Source organism: Alosa sapidissima, chromosome 22 (genome assembly GCF_018492685.1).
Source record: "Alosa sapidissima isolate fAloSap1 chromosome 22, fAloSap1.pri, whole genome shotgun sequence".
In the NCBI taxonomy this organism is placed as follows: domain Eukaryota; kingdom Metazoa; phylum Chordata; class Actinopteri; order Clupeiformes; family Clupeidae; genus Alosa; species Alosa sapidissima.
The window spans coordinates 15,101,421-15,122,667 of NC_055978.1; the positions used below are offsets into that span (position 1 = coordinate 15,101,421).

The 21,247-nt window shown below is 45.1% G+C and overlaps 1 protein-coding gene across 2 annotated transcripts in view; it reads right to left on the reverse strand.

The window, feature by feature from the left end:
• The window catches only part of pawr (PRKC, apoptosis, WT1, regulator), a 60,565-nt gene that overhangs the window by 5,420 nt on the left and 33,898 nt on the right, over positions 1-21,247 (reverse strand). Inside the window, exons 3-7 of one of the 2 annotated variants that reach the window (XM_042078847.1) lie at positions 18,858-18,986; positions 17,414-17,440; positions 7,676-7,710; positions 4,116-4,251; positions 844-948 (exon numbers count right to left, since the gene is read on the reverse strand). In XM_042078847.1, coding sequence (XP_041934781.1) covers positions 844-948; positions 4,116-4,251; positions 7,676-7,710; positions 17,414-17,440; positions 18,858-18,986 — 432 coding nt within the window. The remainder of the gene's footprint in view (positions 1-843; positions 949-4,115; positions 4,252-7,675; positions 7,711-17,413; positions 17,441-18,857; positions 18,987-21,247) is intronic. The other variant, XM_042078848.1, reaches the window with a different exon arrangement.

A 21,247-nucleotide genomic window follows, 5' to 3' on the forward strand; every position in this document is an offset into this window, starting at 1 on the left:
TAGGTGCATAGAAAATAAATTTGAAATGACAAGTGAGCGGTATTGTCTTAATGAAATAAATTATTTGATTTGGTCCCAGATATGCCATTTTAAAGGGCTGAGGCATTTAATATGTAATTACCCGTTGTAAACACTGAGTCACTTTTGAGGACTGCACATCATTTTGCTCCATCCGACAATAGAATATTAAAAGAGAAATTGCATTAATGCTACTAGAACTGTCACAATCAAATACCCGACTTGGAACAAAGACCTGATGATCACATTTTTAAAAATGTGATGATGTCAAATCTTTCTTTGCCTTAATCAAACTGCTTCATCAGAGCCTTTTGCATGAGGGTAACTCTGTTCACTTTATAGTCTCTTCACTGAACATTCACCCCGGACATCTTGAACAATGCCAACAAATCTGATTATCACCTTTTGAGTTTGGACGGAGTTTGAGGTTTGAGCTTGTGTAACGGAGCGAACTGAGCTAGCATGCTAGTTGCCCGTGTAAATCCTCACACCCCTAACCTTAAGAACGCTTTTAACTGCTGAGTTGGAAGCCTGGGCTTTTAGCTCAGTGGTTAGAGCGTTCGACTCCCATGGCGGTGTGTGTTGAGGTGGCGGGTTCGAGGGCCGTGAGTGGCGGACGAATTACGACCTTGGTTACACTTGGTTGTTGCAGAATGTAGATGTTTTCAACCCCAAAAGTGTGTCTTCTATGAGTAACCACATGGAGTCAAGATACATATGACAGAATATTTCATATATTCTGTATTATATATATTTTAGAGATATTTAAGGATTCCCACATCTTGTTGACAGGCCAGTGAATGAGTCCAAGACGGTGTGTCTCACCCTGTTCAGCAGGTCGATTTCCTCCTTCAGCTTGGCGATGAGCTCATCTTTGTCCTGGTGGGCCTTGAACATACGGGCGTTCTCCTGCCTCTCCGCAGCAAGCTCCTGACACACACACACACACACACACACACACACACACACACAAAAGGAGCGTGATGAGTGGTGTAGAGAGCTGAGCGGCCAGCAGCCAGGCCACGGCTCAGTGGTGGAGGAGCACGGATGGAGCCAGCCACCGCCCCAGAGAGGGACACGGACACACACACAGCACATTGGACTAGTTTAGTCTTTGGGAGCGCACACAGGCACGCACGCACACACACGCACACATACAAACACGTGCACATGCACACACACACACACATGCACACACACGTGCGCACCCACACACACATACACACACGCACATATGCACACACATGCGAACACACATACACACACGCGCGCACATATGCACACACATGCACACACACACAAACACACACGCAGACAAACAGACACTTAACTAGCATATGCGCCACACATACAGGCATTGTGATTTTTCATTCTTTCTGTTAAACACATGCACATAGAATATTACCTACTTATTCCCTTAACATGAGCAAGCACTCACACACACACACACACTGACTGACACATACACAATCACATACACCAAAACGAGCAAGCACTCACACACCCGTGCATGCACACATACATCTAGACACACATACACACTGACACATAAACAATCACATATACCCCAACATGAATGAGTACTCATGCACACACACACATAAACACACACAGAGAGAGAGAAAGAGAGACCATAATAACAATACTGTATTTAGTATTTAGAACATGTGTATTCTGACTGTCATAGGCAGCCTGAACCACAATATTGTAGCAGAATATTTGTGGGAATAGCCCAGGGTAGCTTGAGTGGTCTACGCAAAAACGGATCCAGTGGTCTAATAATCAGCATTTCCTTTTATCCGCTTCATATTTGCCAGTGAACGCACTTCTAATGGGCTCCAGCGACATCACCTCTGGGCCTCTGCCTCCGCCGTATGTTCTCATAATGTCATCAACATGCTAATATTTATGCTCCTTGCATGACTGATGGCCAAACCCACACACACACACACACCACAGCTGTGGCTGGTATACAGTCACAAAGGGAACATCTCGTGTTACCTCAGTCGTATTAAACACAGTCAGTCTTGGGCTGGAACTCACTTCTGTGCATCTGTGTCCCAGAGAGAGCCGGGCAGTGGTTTGCGAGAGGCACGTAGAGGCAGTGATTTAAGTTTTAGTGTGTTTGAATGCAGTACGTCACTGATAGTGAGGAGAGCGTATGAGAAATGAATCAACTCAAGGATGTAGAGTTAAAAATAAACTTTAAAAAAAGAGGAAACAAGTGGAACATTTGCACCTGCTAGTGCGAAATCGATGACGTTGGGCTATCAGACACTTCTCACTCTCTTTATCTCTCTCTGTGTGTGTGTGTGTGTGTGTGTGTGTGAGTGAGTGCTTGTGTGTGTGTGTGTGCTTGTGTGTGTATATGTGTGTGTGTGTGTGAGAGAGAGAGAGTGTGTGTGTGTGAGAGTGTGCGGTAGGTTCTTCTTTAAAAGACTATGTGACATTTAATACTGAAAAGTGCACTCTGCATGCTTCATAAGAGAGGTGAGAGCATAAAGTCTGCTCGATAAAGGTCATCTTTGGCTGAGCACCCAAGTTATTGCAGCTCAGAATGAAACTTTCCTGATTTCAAATGGGTGAAAAGATGAGGGTGAAGGCAATGAGAGAAAAAAAAGAGATAGAAAGAGAGAAGAAGAAGAAGAAGAATAAGAAGAAGAAGAGAGTGAGTCATGGGCAAGTACATTTGAAAGAAAATGACGCAGCCTTTATAGAAACGTATCCTTTGCCTCCATTGTTCAAAATAAAAGTCTCTCTGATGCAGGCACTGATGAAGACCCTTTGTAACAGCCCTGCTCCTCTTGCTTAAGGAACTCATCACAGATGATCCTCTATACTCACCCTATTCAAGACTCCTCACTACCCAAGGACACCGCACTTTCCCTGGGCCTTGCTCTCTCTCTCTCACACACATACACACACACAGTACCAGAGCTCCGTGCGAGTGATGAGACAGGCTTAACATGATTAATCACTGGGTCCAGGAGCGTTTCCAAACATAACTCAAAGGCCATATTACACATGTAGCCCCTGCCTAAGCTTCCTCTTGAGGATTAGAGATCAGATCTACCATCACACAGACCAGCTCTGCTTGGACAAAGCTATACATTAACAGGGATTTCCTTTCTTTACATATGTCACTGTGTGCCATCTCATAATGTTTCATGACAAGGACTGATTAGGTGTGTTTAGACTCTTTCTTGGAAAATGTATTAAGCAGTCAGACCCAATGTGTTCAAAACAGTGACTGTAGGGTGGTGAAAGACAGACAGACCTTTAAACAGTTACACTTTATTATTCTCATTTTTCTCCAAGTTACAAACAATCATATGACATTACACTGGAAGGGCCAGTTTGCATATAAGGAAAATAATTAATAATTAAAAATAATTGAAATGCAAATGAAATTCAAAAATTGAATTGAAATTTAAGAGCCAGTTTCAATTCAATTCTGGAATTTTGCACAAGCCTGCTGGAAGGGCCAGTTTGCATATATGGATTTAGCCTAGACTAAGAGGAATTCAGTGAAAATTTCCCTTGAAAAAGCTTTCAGTTTAGAACTGATGCAGGAAAACATATAGGTCCTATACAGATTTAATCTGAAAGCATGGCTACACACATGTGTGACAGCAAGTATGAAGCACATCAAACGCATTCCATGTGCATATGTAATATGTGCATATGTGAAATGTAAATGACATTAAATAACATTACACCTTGTGTACACCTTCATTGTACCTTCTCAGTTGAGTCCAGTTGCTATAATTACAGTTGTACAGTGTTAGCAACCTAGACTGGATATACTACAGGTAGTGTAGTAAACAGATGTGCTGTTCTTATGCCGTAATTTCCCGACTATTAACCAAGGTTAATACATTGATTGTGCAAAATATCTGAAGCTATTAGGGTTAATACACGGGGGCAGACTATACATGTGAAAGCATTTCTCCATTTTCCGTCTGATTCTGATCCATTGGACCATTTGGCACCGTGGTTAATGCACGAGTGCAGTTAATACATTGTTTTGCTTTTTTAATTAGCATAAAACATTGTCCTGCGGTTTATACTCAATACACGGGAAATTACTGTAATACCTTCTCCAGCTCCTCAAGTCTCCTCTCCAGGCCACCAGGGCCTCCAGCGCTGCTCTCTCTGCCATGGCGACCGTAACCCTGGCGCTGCCTGTTACCGCCCGTCTCCTCTTCAGAACCCGGGCCTGTCGAGCTAGAGCTAGAGAGAGAGAGAGAGAGAGAGGGAGAGAGAGAGAGAGAGAGAGAGAGAGAGAGAGAGAGGGAGAGAGAAAGAAAAAGAGTAATCATGTCAGATGATGATCAGAGGGCACACACCGTCCTGCACTGCATCATGATGGTCACAACCAAGGCTAAGGAAAGAAAATAGGACTGTCACCGGTGCCCACTGTTAATGTTAGTAGACAATACAACTCAGAAGTAGTACATTATAGTCACACTGACACACTTACTTACTCACACACACAAACACACGCGTCAAAAGCTCGGCCATAAAGAGCTCTAATGGCCAGGCTAAATCAGGGGATGTGAAATGAACAGGTGTTTACACCTTCTCTCCAAACAGGCTACATCACTGACTATTCAGATACGCCTCGCTCAAATAATCGTGAGGCATTTAAATGCACCTATTCACAGCAGGCTTTAATATTTAGCAGCAGGTCTAGATATTGACATGCTTCAGAGAAGCTGGAGTCTGTTCAGTTATTCACTTAAATGGAGGGGGAAACTTAATTTTGCTTTGAAGTTGAATGAAGCCCTTTTTAACTTCAGCTCACAGTGTGAAAACACCTTTCCCTCCGTCAGTAGCTGTTGGTACAAAGCCTCAGGCAAGAACACAAAAACACCCTCCATTCTTCGCTCATCTCCCTCTCTCCATCCCTCCCTCTCTCCTTCTCTCTCTCTCTCTCTCTCTCTCTCCTTCTGTGTAATTTTCACTCCTTTTTCTTTCTTCTGACTCACAGCAAAGTGGGAATATTCATATGGAACTTATTTCCTGACGGCTTTACTTCAGTAATTACCAGGCCATGTGAACTTGGAGCTAAAACTCCCTGTCGTCCTATTCCTCAGAGTCGATAACCCTCTCTGGGAATCAAATTATTGGGCTGCCGTAGGCCCACTGCATTGTTGGAGACTGATGTCTGCATATATTTCAGTAAAAAAAGACAGTAAAAAAAAAGGTTCTTGGAAAATGAGAGAGAATGGAAACAAGAAGGAGAGAGGGATGGACAGAACAAGCTGGCTGATGGAGGACAAGCTGATTGGCTTTGGGTCTTAAAACACCTGTGTAAACAGGTCTTAGTGTTGCAGCAGGGCTTAAACAGGAGATAACAGCCCCAATTCTGAATACCCTCCGTTTGCCAGAAGACTAAAGGAACCCGAGCTGTACAAATGTTTGACATGGACAAGTCTTGGACAACGCTGGGAGAATATCAAAAAGCCAAAGCCTCACTGCAGTAAAAAAATAAATAAATAAATTAAAAAAAATAAAAAAAAAACAGAAAAATAAGAACGTAACAGCTTTAAGGCCAAGATAAAGTGTTGGTGGGGAGATCAATACAAATTCCAGCTGAGAAACACACAATGTAATAACCCCACAAAGCCAGTGTCAGGGAGATAACCCTGACTCAAGTCACATCAGTCCCTTTCTTCTACACCCCACCTCCACACACACACCAATCAAACTCCTGAAAACAGTGGCTCTTTGAAAACTTTATATCGCCCGAGGTGGAGGCCCAGCCGAGTGTTGTGTTGCTAACTCTTAATAAGCACTGAGTCCTGGAGAGTCACAGAGTTGAGTGTGTGTGTGTGTGTGTGTGTGTGTGTGTGTCTGTGTGTGTGAGGATGGTGTCTCTTTGAGGTGTTCCCGGCTGCCAACTCCATCCACTGCTGACACTGTCCAGGTTTCAGACACAGCAGTGGCTGGCTGCTGCTGCTAAAACAAGGCTCTCGGAAATGCTTAGCGTGGTGCTTGAGATCACGGCTGGTGAGTATCAGTCCCTCCGATCCCCACCTCCCCACCCCCGCTCTAACACACACACACACACACACACACACACACAATCTCCAGCTCCCTCTACCTAAAAAACCTCTACCACCCGCCCTGCTTTTGCAGACCTGCAGAGTCGAGCTGTCCGGGCTGTGTGTGTGTGCGTGTGTGTGCACGTATGTGTGTGTGTGTGTGTGCGAGTGTTTGTGTGTGTGTGTGTGTGTGTGTGTGTGTGTGTGTGTGTTTGTGTGCGTGCATGTGTGTGTGTGCGTGTGTGTGTGTGTGTGTTGGATCACTCAGAGCTTGTTAGCACCCTGCAGGAAAGGAGATGGGAGTAATGATGCACTCCTGTGGTGTGGTGTGGTGTGGTGTGGTGTGGTAATGGGGTGGGGGGGTGGGGGGCGGGGGGTGACAGCCAAAAAAAAAGAGACCATTTCTAACCATCTAAACCATCTCTAAGTCTGATATGAAGCTGTATGTGTCTGTGGGCTTTCTGGCAGAACGTATCTGTTTCGGCTAAAGCCAAACTGAAGCCAAATCGGATAATTTCTGAATTCCTATTGACGTTCTGAGGGGATAACAGAAGCCCCTAAAGGCACACCACGCTGGGCCTCGTTCAATACCTGGCACATCTACTGCAGCCTCGGGAGTGGACTACTGAGATCTCCAGGACTATGTGATTAGTATGATTATTAAACTGTAATACCTCAGATACCTACTGCCTGTCTGAGGGACTTCACAGTTAATAAGGGGGTTTGGGACAAAACCGTGGCTTAATGGTGTGCCCCAATAGGTGATCTCTTTATTTCGGATACTTGGTGGCATCCACTTGGCAGCACCCCCGGCATTCGAAGCTGGCCAATCAGACAGGGCCATAATCACATGGCCAGATTGAGGCTCAGATGGGCCTACTGGCTGGATCAGAAGGGAACTCGCCAATACTGGGCTAATTGTTCTGTCCGTATGCACGCAGGGAGACAGTTTCAGGCCTATTGGCCAATCCTCTGCCTGCAGAGAAACTTCAACTCGTTGGAATGGATTTAGGTCCTTGAGTGCAAAGATTATGTTCCGTCTGTGGCTGGATAGCGATGGAAGTAATCATCACTTTTATAAGCAGAAGAACAATTGTATATAATGTGTAGTGCGAAATATGACCGGAATTAAAACAGCACTTCAGAATTGAAGCCACTTTAACGGCAATACCATTCTCAACACAATTAAAGGCAAAATCCAAATTCTTTTCAGCCCCATTTGCCAATGGGTGGGATAATGGACTGCCCAAAATGTACAGTTTTTCTGAGACACATACACAAGCGCGTGTGAATCTCCAGACATTCATAGCTAACCGTCAGCTCAGAAGGATTTAAATAGTGTTGCAATATGTGGCAATTCTAAGGCAAGGCAAAACAGACACACACGCAAAAACATAAACACACAAGCACACACACTCACATACAAAAACATAAAAGCGCACACACACACGCACACAGTGCTGCTACAGCGGACTGACGGACTGATGTTCGCAAACTCTCCCTTCTCTCTCTATCTCTCTCTCTCTCATGCATGTAGACACAGACACATGTGCAAACACACAGAGGCATACTGTACACACACCACACGGGGGCAGGACTCATCTCACCTCTTATGGCGGCCGCTCCCGCTTCTTGGAGTCTCCTGCAGAGAGACGCACACAACACAAAACACGGGTTAGAGACACACTTGCTAAACCAATGCTCTTAAAATGTTAGCGCATTCATTACTGTTCATTTTTCAATGTTATCATGACTTTGGAAGTCTTTTTGGACAAAAAGTAACCATAACCACTACCATACAAGCACTCAGAAGATAACATCATGCGTTCGTTTGTGCAACCATATATACATTCATTCATTATCTAAATGAAAATGTCACATCTGTGTTGACATTGCCTGCAGACCAGTAATTCTCCAGTTTAGGAGACACCCCTTGACGCACACAACTGACTGATCAGTCGATACGTCAACTGCCTGGCTAGCTCAGGCTCAAACATAATGCAATCAGTGTTTTTCCCCTATCAAACAACAGACTGGCAGTCAAGCGCAGTGTCTCCTGACAGCCACACACACACATTGCCCTAGGAGGTAAACTCAATCCAAAGTACATCAGCTGGATATATTCCTCTCATACGGCCATAACACTCATTCGCTGCCCTTAAGGGAAAGAGTGTATACTACACACATCTCTCATGTTGCAGCAGCAACGCAACACAATTTCTGTGAGTTATGAGCTCTTCTACAGAAGCAGCCGTTTGCAGCGAGCCTACTGGTTAGCAGTAATCATTCTTGAACTTGCTCTCCTGCTGAACTGCAATATTAGGTGTGGAATGTGTGAATGTGTGTGGGTGATTGTGTGTGTGCCTGTGTGAGATCACATGCTCCGAATGCATATATGCGTGGACTTTCATTTAATGTGTGCATAATATGTTTGTGAGCATGTGATGGGTGTGTGTTTCATATGAAATAAGGTATTAAAGCGAGTGTGTGAGTGTGAGTGTGTGTGTGCGTGTGTGTGTGTGCTTTCCTTTGAAACGCCTTCCGCAGGCTCCCAGCCACAAGTGGAGCTGTGTGTTGCGTTGTTGTGCAGCAGCAGCTGAACTGCAGGGCGCGCACGTTCATCATTTTCCCATTAGCGCTGCGTCGGCACCACCGCCCCGGTGTGCCCTACTGCGCTACCTCACCCCGCCGACACACGCCCCGCACACACCCCGCACACGCCCCGCACACACCCCGCACACGCGTGACTTCCACCGGCTCATTTCAGAGAGGAAGAGAGAGGAGAGAGAGAGAGAGAGAGAGAGAGAGAGAGAGAGAGAGAGAGAGAGAGAGAGAGAGAAAGACAGAGAAAGAATAAGAGAGAGGGGGAGAGGGAGACAAAGAGAGTGACTGAAAGAGAGAGAAAAAAAGAAAGAAAGAGAGAGAGAAAAGGAAAGAAATAATGAATGAGACCATTCTCCAGGCAGGATGAATATTCATCTTAAGGGGCAATGGCAGGTGAGCCTCCTGTCTCAGACAGCACCTAATGGCACCCAATCAATCAGGCTGCTGCCACCACCACCACTAGCTCCACTCCTCCACCACCTCCACCCTGCCCCCCCCCCCCGTTTCTCCACCACATGCTCGTTACTCTGCATAAGACCCCCTGCAGTGGTGTCCATCCATCGCGGCGTGGCAGAGCCGGATCTGTGCCAGCCCCATGTTAATGACACCCTGGAGCTGAGACGGGGAGATTTAGGGAAGGAGATGTATGGAAGGATGCACAGCGAGCAGGGAGGAGAGCAAGAGAGTGGGAGAGGGGAAGGATGAGGAGAGAGAGAGAGAGAGAGAGAGAGAGAGAGAGAGATGAGGAGAGGGAGAGAGAGAGAGAGAGATGAGGAGAGGGAGAGAATGAGGAAGAGGCAGAGAAGGAGAAAGGGAGAGGGAGAGGAGGAGAGGGAGAAATGGAGAGGTTGAGGAGGAGAGAGAGGGAGAAAGGGAGAGAGAGGGAGAGGAGGAGAAAGGGAGAGGAGGAGAGAGAGGGAGAAAGGGAGAGAGAGGGAGAGGAGGAGAGAGAGGGAGAAATGGAGAGAGAGGGAGAGGAGGAGAGAGAGAGAGGGAGAAATGGAGAGAGAGGGAGAGGAGGAGAGAGGGAGAGGGAGAGGAAGGTGCCACAGGGAAGTTAACACATGGGAACGTGCACCAGGAGAACCACGATTTCTCTTTGGGCCTGATCTGATGGCAATTGGCCCAGAGAGGTGGAGTGGCTCAATGCATCAATGCTGGGGAGAGCAAGAGACCCATCAGGGCAATCAGTCACCTGAACCATCTATCCTGATTGGTACAAAGCTGTTGGAGGCAGGCCGGTGATTGGTGAATGCTACCCGTGTGTGGGTGCCCAATAACCCGTGTCGTTCTCATTCACTCGGTTTACATTCGGACCCCCTCTCTCCACATCTGTCTGTTTTTGTGTTAGGCTGTGAGAGAGATGATATACACACAAACGGTGTCTTGAGGATTGTTTTTACTTAGTCACAGACTCAATAAAAGAAAAAAAAAAAAAAAACAGAGTGCGAGCCAGAACTAAAAACCTGTAGAGTGCTAGCAGAGGAGTGGAGAAGCTACAACTGGACAGTGCCAAACATAGCTCTTCCAGAGAGAGGAGCGGTGGCGTCTCAGAGCCAGGGACAGGTGGACGTGTGACAAAGACACAGTCCCACTCCGCACTCCCACTCTGCGTCACTCAGGAAGATTGGACACTTGGGTTCAGACTGATGGCAAATGGCTCAGGAAGACTGGACACTTGGGTTCAGACTGATGGCAAATGGCTCAGGAAGACTGGACACTTGGGTTCAGACTGATGGCAAATGGCTCACTGTTCACTATGACGCCAATCTAGCACACAAAGATGGAGACACACAAATTGATCACGTTATTATGTATTATTGGAGATGTTTTTTTTTTTTTTAATGTTCAATAACAATGAATCACAGTGTACAAGGAACACATGGGCCAAAGCCAAATTAGCAGCACTGTGATTTCCATACACTGCTCCCATTTATTTTGTCCCCTCGACTTTGCTCACCTTGAACGAGTGGAATGAAATATTGGAAAATTACTCCACGATTCTCTAATAGTTGACATTTACATGCATGAAACTTGTTTTGAGGACTATTTGCGCAAAAACTACTATAATGTGCAGAGCACAAATGGCCTTGCTATGTAAATGCCAGCATAATGGCATAATAATTACGATAATTGCAGGTGCAGTGCAAAGTTGCTTGTTTTTTTTTTTTGTTCGAAAGAAGCTTTGCATTTTATTATTTACATCCCTAATCAACTTAGCGAAATAGGTTCAGCACTCTGGTGAGAACACCCATAGGATGGAGGGAGTGGAGAGGGAATTAATAATGAGAATGATGGAGAAGACGGGGAAAAGAAAGGATGAAGAGAAGAAGAGAAGGAGAAACTGGTGTTTGGAAAGCTCGACTGAATAAACACCTTACGGAGTGTGTGTGTGTGTGTGTGTGTGTGTTCAGTGCATGAGGCGCAGGGCATCTGTGACATGTTGGAGTGCTGCAAAGTCCGCTGTGTGCATGTAAAAGCGTGAGGCCAGGGGGGTTAATGCAATTCAAGTGAGGACACTTGGGCCTGCTCCGTACGGCCTGGACACCACTATTTGTCACACTTGAGCCTCGTTGACAGCTCGCAAAAAGCGCCCTGCGTCCTCACGGAGGGCGCAACTATTACTGAACAAATGTCGGCATGTACACATCAACACACACACAAACACACAACATAGAAATAGACACGACAAGCACACAAATGTGTATACACACACACACACACACACACACAAATGCATACACAAGCACACAAATGTGCATACACACGTACACACACATGTTCACCTCTACACACCTCTTTAAGACGAAAACACAACACAGTGGGGCATAGCAGGAACAACTCAAACTCCCACCATACATGGTATAGCAACCACTTATATACTCAGTTTCCCCGCAAACAATTGCAATTGGACACCATCACCATCGGTTCCACATTATGTACCCACATACCATCCTACCTGCACAATGTGTGATGTGAGTGCTTCAGCCTACATCTGAAGGTGTTACGATGCTGCCGCTTCTGGCTATTAACAAGAGTCTCTATGCAGAAGGCTGATTGGGACACAGGTGCATTTCAAACAGTAAATCGCTGTCCATTTAGATAGGGCCATCTGTGTTTCCGTGCTTACTTTGTGTGTGTGTGTGTGTGTGTGTGTGTGTGTGTGTGTGTGTGTGTGTGTGTGTGTGTGTGTGTGTGTGTGTGTGTGTACATTCTCTGTATAATTCAGGCCAATCTTTCCTCGCCTAATAAAGCGCCTGCACTTGTGCAAAGAGGAATTTACAGCTTGTTTGTGATCTGACAGGTGCTGTGATGTTGACAGCTCATTCAAATTTGAGATTCTCTGATGGCACAGACTAGTAAAAAAATTAAAAAAAATAAATAAATAAAAATCAGGCATTCCAGAATGGTTGTTGAGGTGCCCTGAATTCCATATCTCTCCCGATTACTCCGATAAATATTGCATTGGCAACTCGGGCACTTGGCCAACCAAGGCCAGGCTCATTTTTCATATCGCTAACAGGAGAAAGACAGACATTCCAAAGGGAGAAGGCCGCACACTAGGATTGCATCGATGTGGGAGGCCTAACAGCAAGGTCTTTCAACCTGACTGAATCTCTCTGACTGAGCGTTTTTATCTTTTTTTAACATTTTTATGAAAAATGGCATGTCCACAATTATTCACACCCTTTTAAAACTAGATGTAACTAGATGGGCCTTGATGAAATGCGTCGCTAGACTGTTCATACACATTTTAACGGGCCAAAGTTGAAGAGCTGTTGTCCGTTATTGTTCGTGCAAATATAGGCTAATTCATGTTCCCTTGCATTGTGTAACTGAGGCTAGTCTGGCTTTCACCAGACCAAGCTCAATTCCAATACTGGAAATGCAGCTATGATGATGATGATGTTTATTTTGGCTTTCTTTTAATCCTACTGAATTTGTAATTATGTATCGGCCGTTCTAATACCGATAGTATGTGGGTGCCTGTGTGTGTGTGCATGTGTATATGTGTGCACCGCCATCTACAGGCCAATGAGTGTACAGTCACTAAATGTACACATAACCTAATTTTTTTTAGACCCCCCCATGGATGAAATTCTACGAAACTTGGCATACCACCAGAGAATGCCAGGTCAATTATACACATACAATTTGGTGCAGTTCTGAACATCTTAACTGAAGATAGGGGCGATTAAAGCAGAATAATATTGCATTTTCATTTTTTACCGGGGGGGTGCAAATCACAAATGAGTGATTATGGGCCAGATTGATGTGGGCCCTTGAGACCAACATACCATAAAAGATTCTTCATCCTCAGTGCCACGGTTCAGGTAGTTATTTGGGAAAAATGCTTTTTTTGCGGTTCGGGGGGCCCAGCACGGGGGGGGGAGTGGCCCCCGGGGACGAAACAATTTTTTTCCGTAAAAGTCTAGTGGGGCTACATACCCACCAAATTTCATGTGTCCCGGTGGTTCGGTGTCCCGGGTATCGTTGACCAAAAATTCAGGAAGTAGATGACGGGGTAAAAAAAAAAAAAAACTAAAACTAAAAACTTTGACAATCCCTATATGACCGCTTCGCTAGCGGCGGTCATAATAATCACTGGAAACATCTTTATTCATATGTCTCCACAATGATTGTAGACCGCACCTTTTTACAGAAGCTGCAATCTGGGTTTTGAGGCAGGAACGATTATTTGTTATCACTCTGGCCTTGTACTCACTTTTTTGACGGATTGAGGTCTTGACTCTGGCTGGGCCACTCTAAAATGTGACATTGTTCTCTGTTAACCATTTCTTGATTTGTTTGGCTGTATGTTTTGGATGATTGTATGGTTTAATGGTCCATTGCCGCCTATTGGGGCAGGTCTCTCGGCAGACAGCCTGATCTTCCATTAAACTCACACAATGATCCAAAACATACAGCTAAACAAGGCAAGAACAAGGCAAGAAATGGTTAACCGAGAACAATACCAAGATTTTAGAGTGACCCAGCCATAGTCCAGACCTCAATCCGTCAAAAAAGCGAGCACAAGGCCAGAGGGATGGCAAATAATCGCTCTTGACTCAAAAGCAAGATTGCTGTTAAAAAGGTGCAGTCTAAAATCATTGTGTAGACATGGATAGGCTTGGTAGGTATTAAAGGAATCGTTTTGAGCTGTGAATGCAAATAAATATGTTTCCATTGATTACTTTAAAAAAAGTATGACATTTTTCATAAAAATGTAAAAAAAAGATGAAAATACTTGTTTTTTTGATTCCATGTTTCTACCACATTGTCTTACAACCTTTTGACATGTGGCAGTGTCATTTTCAGTCAGAACAAACATATTAATAAAGAGAAAACCAACATTGAATCATTATTTGCCAGAGGTATGAATAATGTTGTTCTTAACTGTACGTGGGTCATTCACAGTTTCGCATTTTCAGTGGGAGTCTAGTGTGAGAGTTATTTTCCACCCCCTTTCTTTTTCTTGTAAAAGAAAAAATTAGAGTGCGGATGGCTGCCATTGAGGGTTGGAGACTGTGCTGCGTAGGAGGAGGGCGCAGATTGGCTCGGAGACAATTACTGCGTCTTAAGTGAAAGGTGCGAATTAAAACAGCACAGTAGACCCGTTAGAAGCCACACTGATTTCATACCTACACTAAGATTGGAGAGGCAGTCAGTGTGTGTGTGTGTGTGTGTGTGTGTGTGTGTGTGAGGCAGTCAGTGTGTGTGTGTGTGTGTGTGTGTGTGTGTGTGTGTGTGTGTGTGTGGCGCTTCATGTGGAAGGGAGCAATAATGGATGAGTAGGGAAGGAGGTAGAGGTATTTAGGATGAAACAGCTATGCATCCAGGACGTGGCTTCAGAGGCACATCAGAGGCAGATAATACTGTGGAATGTTCCAGGTTAGGGGCTTTTAAGGGAGGGAAAGCGCTTTTCCTTCTAGGGCCCGAGAGAGAGAGAGAGAGAGAGAGAGAGAGAACGCACCGATGAAAGGTAGGGACAGATAACCAGAAGCAGATGCTGAGCCCCAGTTGAGATGGGCTTCATTAAAGAGAGATGGAGGGAAAGAGAAAAATCAGAGGAAGAGAGCAAGAGAAAGAGATGAAAGGAGGAGAAAGTGGATGGACGAGTGCAAGGGCACATTCATGGCAGAGAATCTATACCACTCCCTGTCTTCGCTTTGAAGGCGCTGAGGTTAATTTTGTCAATGCTTCAGGGTAACATGTGCTGTGCATAAGTATATGTAAATGTGATGGAATACTAACCGAGATATATTGGACAGATAGATAGTTAGTGTGTGTGTGTGTGTGTGTGTGAGTGTGTGTACGTATCTGTGCGTGTTGATCTCTGTAAAAATGAGCAAAAAAAGGAAGAGTGAGTGCATGACAGAGAGAGAAAGTGTGTGTGTGTGTGTGTGTGTGTGTGTGTGTGTGTGTGTGTGTGTGTGTGTGTGTGTGTGTGTGTATGTGTGAGTGAGTGGGAGAGAGAGAAAGAGAAAGAAAGAAAGAAAGAAAGAAAGAAAGAAAGAAAGAAAGAAAGAAAGGAGAGAGACAGAGAGAGAGAGAGAGAAGTCTCTCGAGTCTGTAAGCGCATCTGTGTGTGATCCCTTAAAAGAGAACTTATTTACGTCAGGGCCCCAGACAGGGCACCCACAGGCACAGCGGCCCCGTCTCCAAAACCCCTTCTCACGACTCAGCCTGCACTCACACTGCCAGGCACGACCCACTGGCATCAGCCCCCGCAGAACACTTCTTTATGAAATGTTTTCACTTTTTCCCCCCATCCCGGGCTAAAACCTTCCGACGGGGAGATGTTAAAGAAGGAGATAAGGCTGATCTAATATTAAAGGGCTGCTATGATCTCTGTCCAAACTCTGCCCTTGGTTTTGAATTTATTAGAACGCGCCGGGATTGAAGAGGATCTATTCTTGCCAAGACCCGAGGACTGCAGTCTTCATTTTCATCATTTTCAGACTTACTTTTGAGGACTGTTTATCTCTATTTCTAGTTCTGAGACTATTTCTGAGGACACTATGGATTGATAATGACAGCTATGACCTGAGAATTGAAACAAAGGCTATGAAAATATGAAATGAGTCACAAAGCCAGTGACTGCAACTCGGACACTCGGACAGCAGGCCATGTTCCTCCTCCTCTGCATCATGTTTAAGTTCCTTTGAAAGTCTTAAGAAAAACGAATAAACTGTGCACTGATATATTTGGAGAGTTTCTTGTTTTTTCTTGCGTGCCATCGCACCACTGCTTGTTATTGGTCAGCACAGCAGACACTGTAGCAGCAATGGGCCCTGAGGTCCATGGAGGCCTGTGCGTCGTGGCCGACAAAACACGTGGCACGGACGAGCTTTGTCAGAGTGATGGATCCTCCGTGCTAGGAGCACACATTTCTGGGCTTCTCTTCCAGTCACAGATGTTTGTCTGATGGCGAACTGTAAATCGTCACTACCCCCCTACCCCCACACACACACACCCCTCCATGGATGGAGAACGGCAACGCCTCCTGCTGCGGCCACAGCGACGAGACTAAACTAACGAACATTAACCTTGCACACTCGACGGTCGCGTGGGCAGATGTATTTATAAAAGTGTGTGTTTGTGTGTGTGTGTGTGTGAGGATAATAAAAGACCTTCTAATGTTTCAATAGCACACATCTGCTCCATGTTTCAATAGCACACATCTGCTCCATGTTATAGCCCACCAGTGAGGCTCGTGGTTAGATGGATGATCTATGCTTCGACTTAATCTGAAAACATGCTTCTCTTTGTCCATATCCTGCCCTCTTGGATGCGTGATATGTCTGAATCTGTCTCTGTCTTTCTGCAATATGTGACTGAAAAACTGGAATCAAGTCTTTCATTGCCACCAATTAAGACTGTGTGCAAATGCACAGTTTAAAACGGAGTAAAGTAATCCTGATCATTACTTTACAAGAGTCCATGCATCAGAAATTGAAAGGATGTGAAGGCTTTCAAACTGCTTTAAACATTTGGCATTAGATGCACAACAGACACCCAGCTTAAAGTAAACCTAGGATAGGAAGTTAGCAGTGTCGAGGTCGCGGCAGTGAAGTGGTTTATTTTTTAAGCCTTAAAAGGCCCTTAACCATAAAACACTGGATCATATTAAAAAATGACAGGAAGCAATATGTCCCCTTTCCCCGTGTCTTTTCAGAGGCACGAGTTCCATAAATCAAATATATAACTCGCGTGGCATTGTCATTTTGCAGCCCACACATCCACCTAGTTGAGTGCAGTCGACGGCGTCTCCACCACTTACAATGCCGCCTTTGAAGCCCACCGTGTCGCACTGCTGTTTTTACACTAGCTGAATGCACCGTGATGATCTCTCGAAAGGGAAATGTAACACAAAGATGCGACGCGGTCCTCGCCCCCAACTGAGAAGTATCCACTCAATCAAAAGTGACTCCACACACCCCTAATCACATCATCTCCTTTCTGCTCACATGTCGCACGGAGCCGAAGCTCTTTTGGATGGGAACAAGTGGAATCAATTAGACTGGTCAGATCCAACAGCAGCTGTTATGTAATAAGTGGACAAGAGTTTGGGTATCTCTGAGCTGTATATGAGCTCTGTTTCAGAGCTGGGAATTGTCAGAGAGACAACGATGTGATACTATCAGGACATTTGGGCCATGATGCGATGTAATTGCGAGACTTTGTGATACAGCAAGTATTGTGATTTGATTGAGCAACACATTGGGAGCCATCCTCACCTGATAAGTCTGGACTCTGTCCTCTTCCTGCAGTGATGCAAGATAAGAACAAGATATTGTGCTATGTTATGGAATTCAGAAGCAATGACATCAAAGTATATATGTATATAAAAAAAAAACACATTACTGACATAATACTGCAACAGTTGGAACCAATGCTTAAACATATCACAGTAGTACAATGCATTTTCCAACCGCCACTACATGTACTTCTAGGCTACTCTTGCACAGGAAAATAAGGCTGTCTTTGACAGGTAAGGCTTGGATGAATATAGAGCACCATTCAATCTTTGATGAATATCAAGCCATTTTACAGAGCCCACATCTCTCTGCTGCACAAGATGCAGACTGATTGCAGACAGGGCACTGGAAAAGCTGTTACCTCCACACCACCACTGAGGCCTGCTTTGCATTCAACCCTGATTTGGCACATGGGCCACATGGACAGTCCAGTGCGAATCTTACAATACAATACCAGCCCATAAGCAATTTCCTGTCTATTAGCCAAGGTTTATACATTGATTTTGCTACATTTCTTCAAGTATGAGGTTAATACACAGGGACAGGCTCTACATGGGAATGCATTTGTTTTGTTTTTCATTCTTCTTTGTGATTAAAGTGCTAAGTTAGTGTTAATGCACGGGTGCAGTTAATACATTTTTTTTTTTATTTGAATAAAACAATGTCCAGCGGTTTATACACAATGTCCTAATGGGAAATTACCGTCCTATGCTGTAAATGCAGCTAATTGGGGAAAGAGATGAGGGATTGTGAGTGGATGGACCTTCTTTCAGATTAGGCATTACGTAACCCATACTGGGAACTCAATTCAGCCTGGGGCAGATTTTCAGATGAGGATTAATATTAGCTCAATGTATTTTTTTACACTCCACTGAATGTTATGTTTGCTGAATAATATATTTTACTCAAGGCCAGGTTCTAATCTCATGAAACCTGTAAAATGGCATCAGCCGACAATTTTTTTTATTCAGGTTCGTTCTGTGCTCCCAGGGTTGCTTGGTGTTGTGTAAGATCACTCAAGTGAGAGGGAGAGAGAAATGGATAGAGAAAGAGAGAGAGAAAGATAGAGAGAGAAAGAGAGAGAGAGAGAAAGAAAGAAAGAAAGAAAGAAAGAAAGAAAGAAAGAAAGAGAGAGAGAGGGAGGTAGAGAGAGAGAGAGAGATGTGAATAGCATGGGTTGTTTATCAGCCAGTTCCTGTGGTGATGCCACTCAGAGCGGTTCTCTGGCCAACAGTGCCTCTGCTAGGCAGAACAGAGGCAACATCACACTACTGTAGAAGTCCCTCCCATCTGGGCTGACCTGGACTCTAACAAGCTGTCAGTCAAACTGGGGCACCTCCCAGCAGGCAGCAGATGGCTAGTTCTATTCAATGGTTCTAGATCTGTCCGAAGGGAGAATTCTCAGCAGAAACACCTGGCTTACCTGTGCTAGGTGAGTGGGAGTCGGCTCCAAAGACATGGCCTCGTTCTGGACAGTGTTCTGCTGCGTCAGTTCCTCCTCCTGCTTGCGGTTCTTCTCCACGTTGTCATCATCGTCCAGCTCGTCCAGACTCTGCGAGAGAGAAGAACAACAAACACACACGTGAAGCAATGGAACCTGTTAACTTCCAGCAACATGGAGTCTCAAAGACAGCAGTGATTGGTGAGCTGTGCAAAGATTTCTCAGGGAGCTTTCAGGACTGATCAATACGTTCATTGGAACAGATAAACACACCGATCACTATGATAACTCCAGTCATTCTGACCTCTGTTGGTTCATGGAGGTAGAGGTCCAGGACCTGAGGATGAGGTTAATGACTTGAGTATATTCCCCCATGTTAACTGAACTGAATGACAGAGGACGCCCCCCCCCCCTCGCCCCCATATGAACAATAAAGTCCCTTCTCTGGTTACAGATGCTGTTTGTCATAATCAAATGCTCACGTCTGCTAGTATCAATTGTTATTTTAGTGTTCCTCCAGGAGTACTGATGTAATCCAGCATTGTGACCTTGAGCAACAGGAAATGGAGTCTTCAAACGTGTTTCCCATCCAAGTTTGTTCTTGGGGGAATTTTTTGGGGACTGGCCCACTCTCCCAGTAAACAGGGGAGGGTTAAAAAATTCTTAGCCTGACAGCAATGAGCACATTTCCCGATTGTTTTTCTTTTCTGGAGCGCACTTCCTCAATATCAGCGATTTATCTCTGGCTATGTTTGGGTCTCGCTGACTGTGCGCTGGGCGGCTAACGCCACGTCAATGCTAACAGTGGAAAGAGGGGGAGAGTTTGTAGAGGGTGAGAAAGAGAGAGAAAGAAAGCAAGAGAGAGAGAGAAAGATGTGTTGCCTTTGCAGACACAAACCAGCGTTTCCTGTTTCACAGAGGGAACTAAAGAAGGTAACGCAGACATTGGGTGGGTAAAAATAGCAGCGCAAGGCCAAGGAGGAATGCAATCATTTGCAAAGACTTTCCTGCTAGACAATTTATCAGCACTCCTGGGGATAAGCCAGACTCTCTCACACACACAAATACACACAGAAACACACACCCAATGAGGCAAAACTCGAAAATGCTCGGCTGCCAAGCCCACAGATACAAACACCCAGTGACACACTGAGCATATTAAAACATAACTACAGATAGGTGCTCCGTCACCCGTAGCTGCGTTTGGGTCGCTCGATATTTCCAGACAGGTTCAGCTGTGACAAGCTCAAGCATGCACACAGCACACACACACAGACATGCAAACACACACACATGAATACATATACACACACACACACACACACCAGACATGCACACAGATGTGACTGCAGGCAGACAGTCCTTGTTTAGTTACCAAGCTGTTCCCAGCGGGAGCATTACACTCAGTCTGCAGCTTCCTGTTTGACCTCGCAAAGAACTGGGGGACGTTCAGGCCGATCACACGTGCCAAACTGGTGGCACAACCAGCCTCCCATCTCTAGTCTGCACCGTTCTGCAGTAAACCACCTTCACACATAAGTCAGGCCAATGCGCTACTCCTAACCATCCCTCTATGCCCAGATATAAGAACATACAAATGACCACCTAATCAGTCCTTACGCAGAGTCAGCTCGTGCTGATGAAGTGAAGTCTGGTTTCAAGCAGGACTGGGGAACATGTGGTGACGATGATTGGGTTTGCTTTGGAAGCTCAAGGGGCCAGGGAGTCTGTCTCCCCCTCCTCTCCACTCACTCACTCACTCACTATTTCACCTAAAATTGCCTTGCATTTTTCACATTCCATAGAAAGCAGCAGAGATGGTGAACAGAGCCTTTTATGGACTTGTGAGTGTATGTATGTGCGTGTGCGTGCCTATGTGTGTGTGTGTGTGTGTGTTGGAGAGCGGTCTGCATCCCCCTCCTCCTTCATCCATCTCCAAGCGACTGGTCGGAGGCAGAGTGGGGAGGGCACAAACACTGACATGAATAATGAAGAAAGCTGTTGGAGAAGTATCAGAATTCCGCATCTCACACACACATACACACACACACACACACACACACACACACACACACGCCTGTCGTCTCCTCACACTCCCCTCTCTGAGTTCGCTGCCAGCAAAAAAGGCCTTTGGTCAATCATAATCACTCTGCTCATGAAGCAACAAGATAAGATATAAAGTGGAAAAGTTAGTAGGAAAGACTCCTGTTGCCAAACTTTTTTTTTTTTGTGTGTGTGTGTGGGGAGCGCACCTTACAGAAACCTTATAGTTTGGAGAGTAAAGCTTTTTTTTGTGTGATAGAAGAACAAGTATCATTTTCTTGAATAATACTCAAAATGTGATAAAAGTGAAAAGTCCAGTAGGGTTTTGG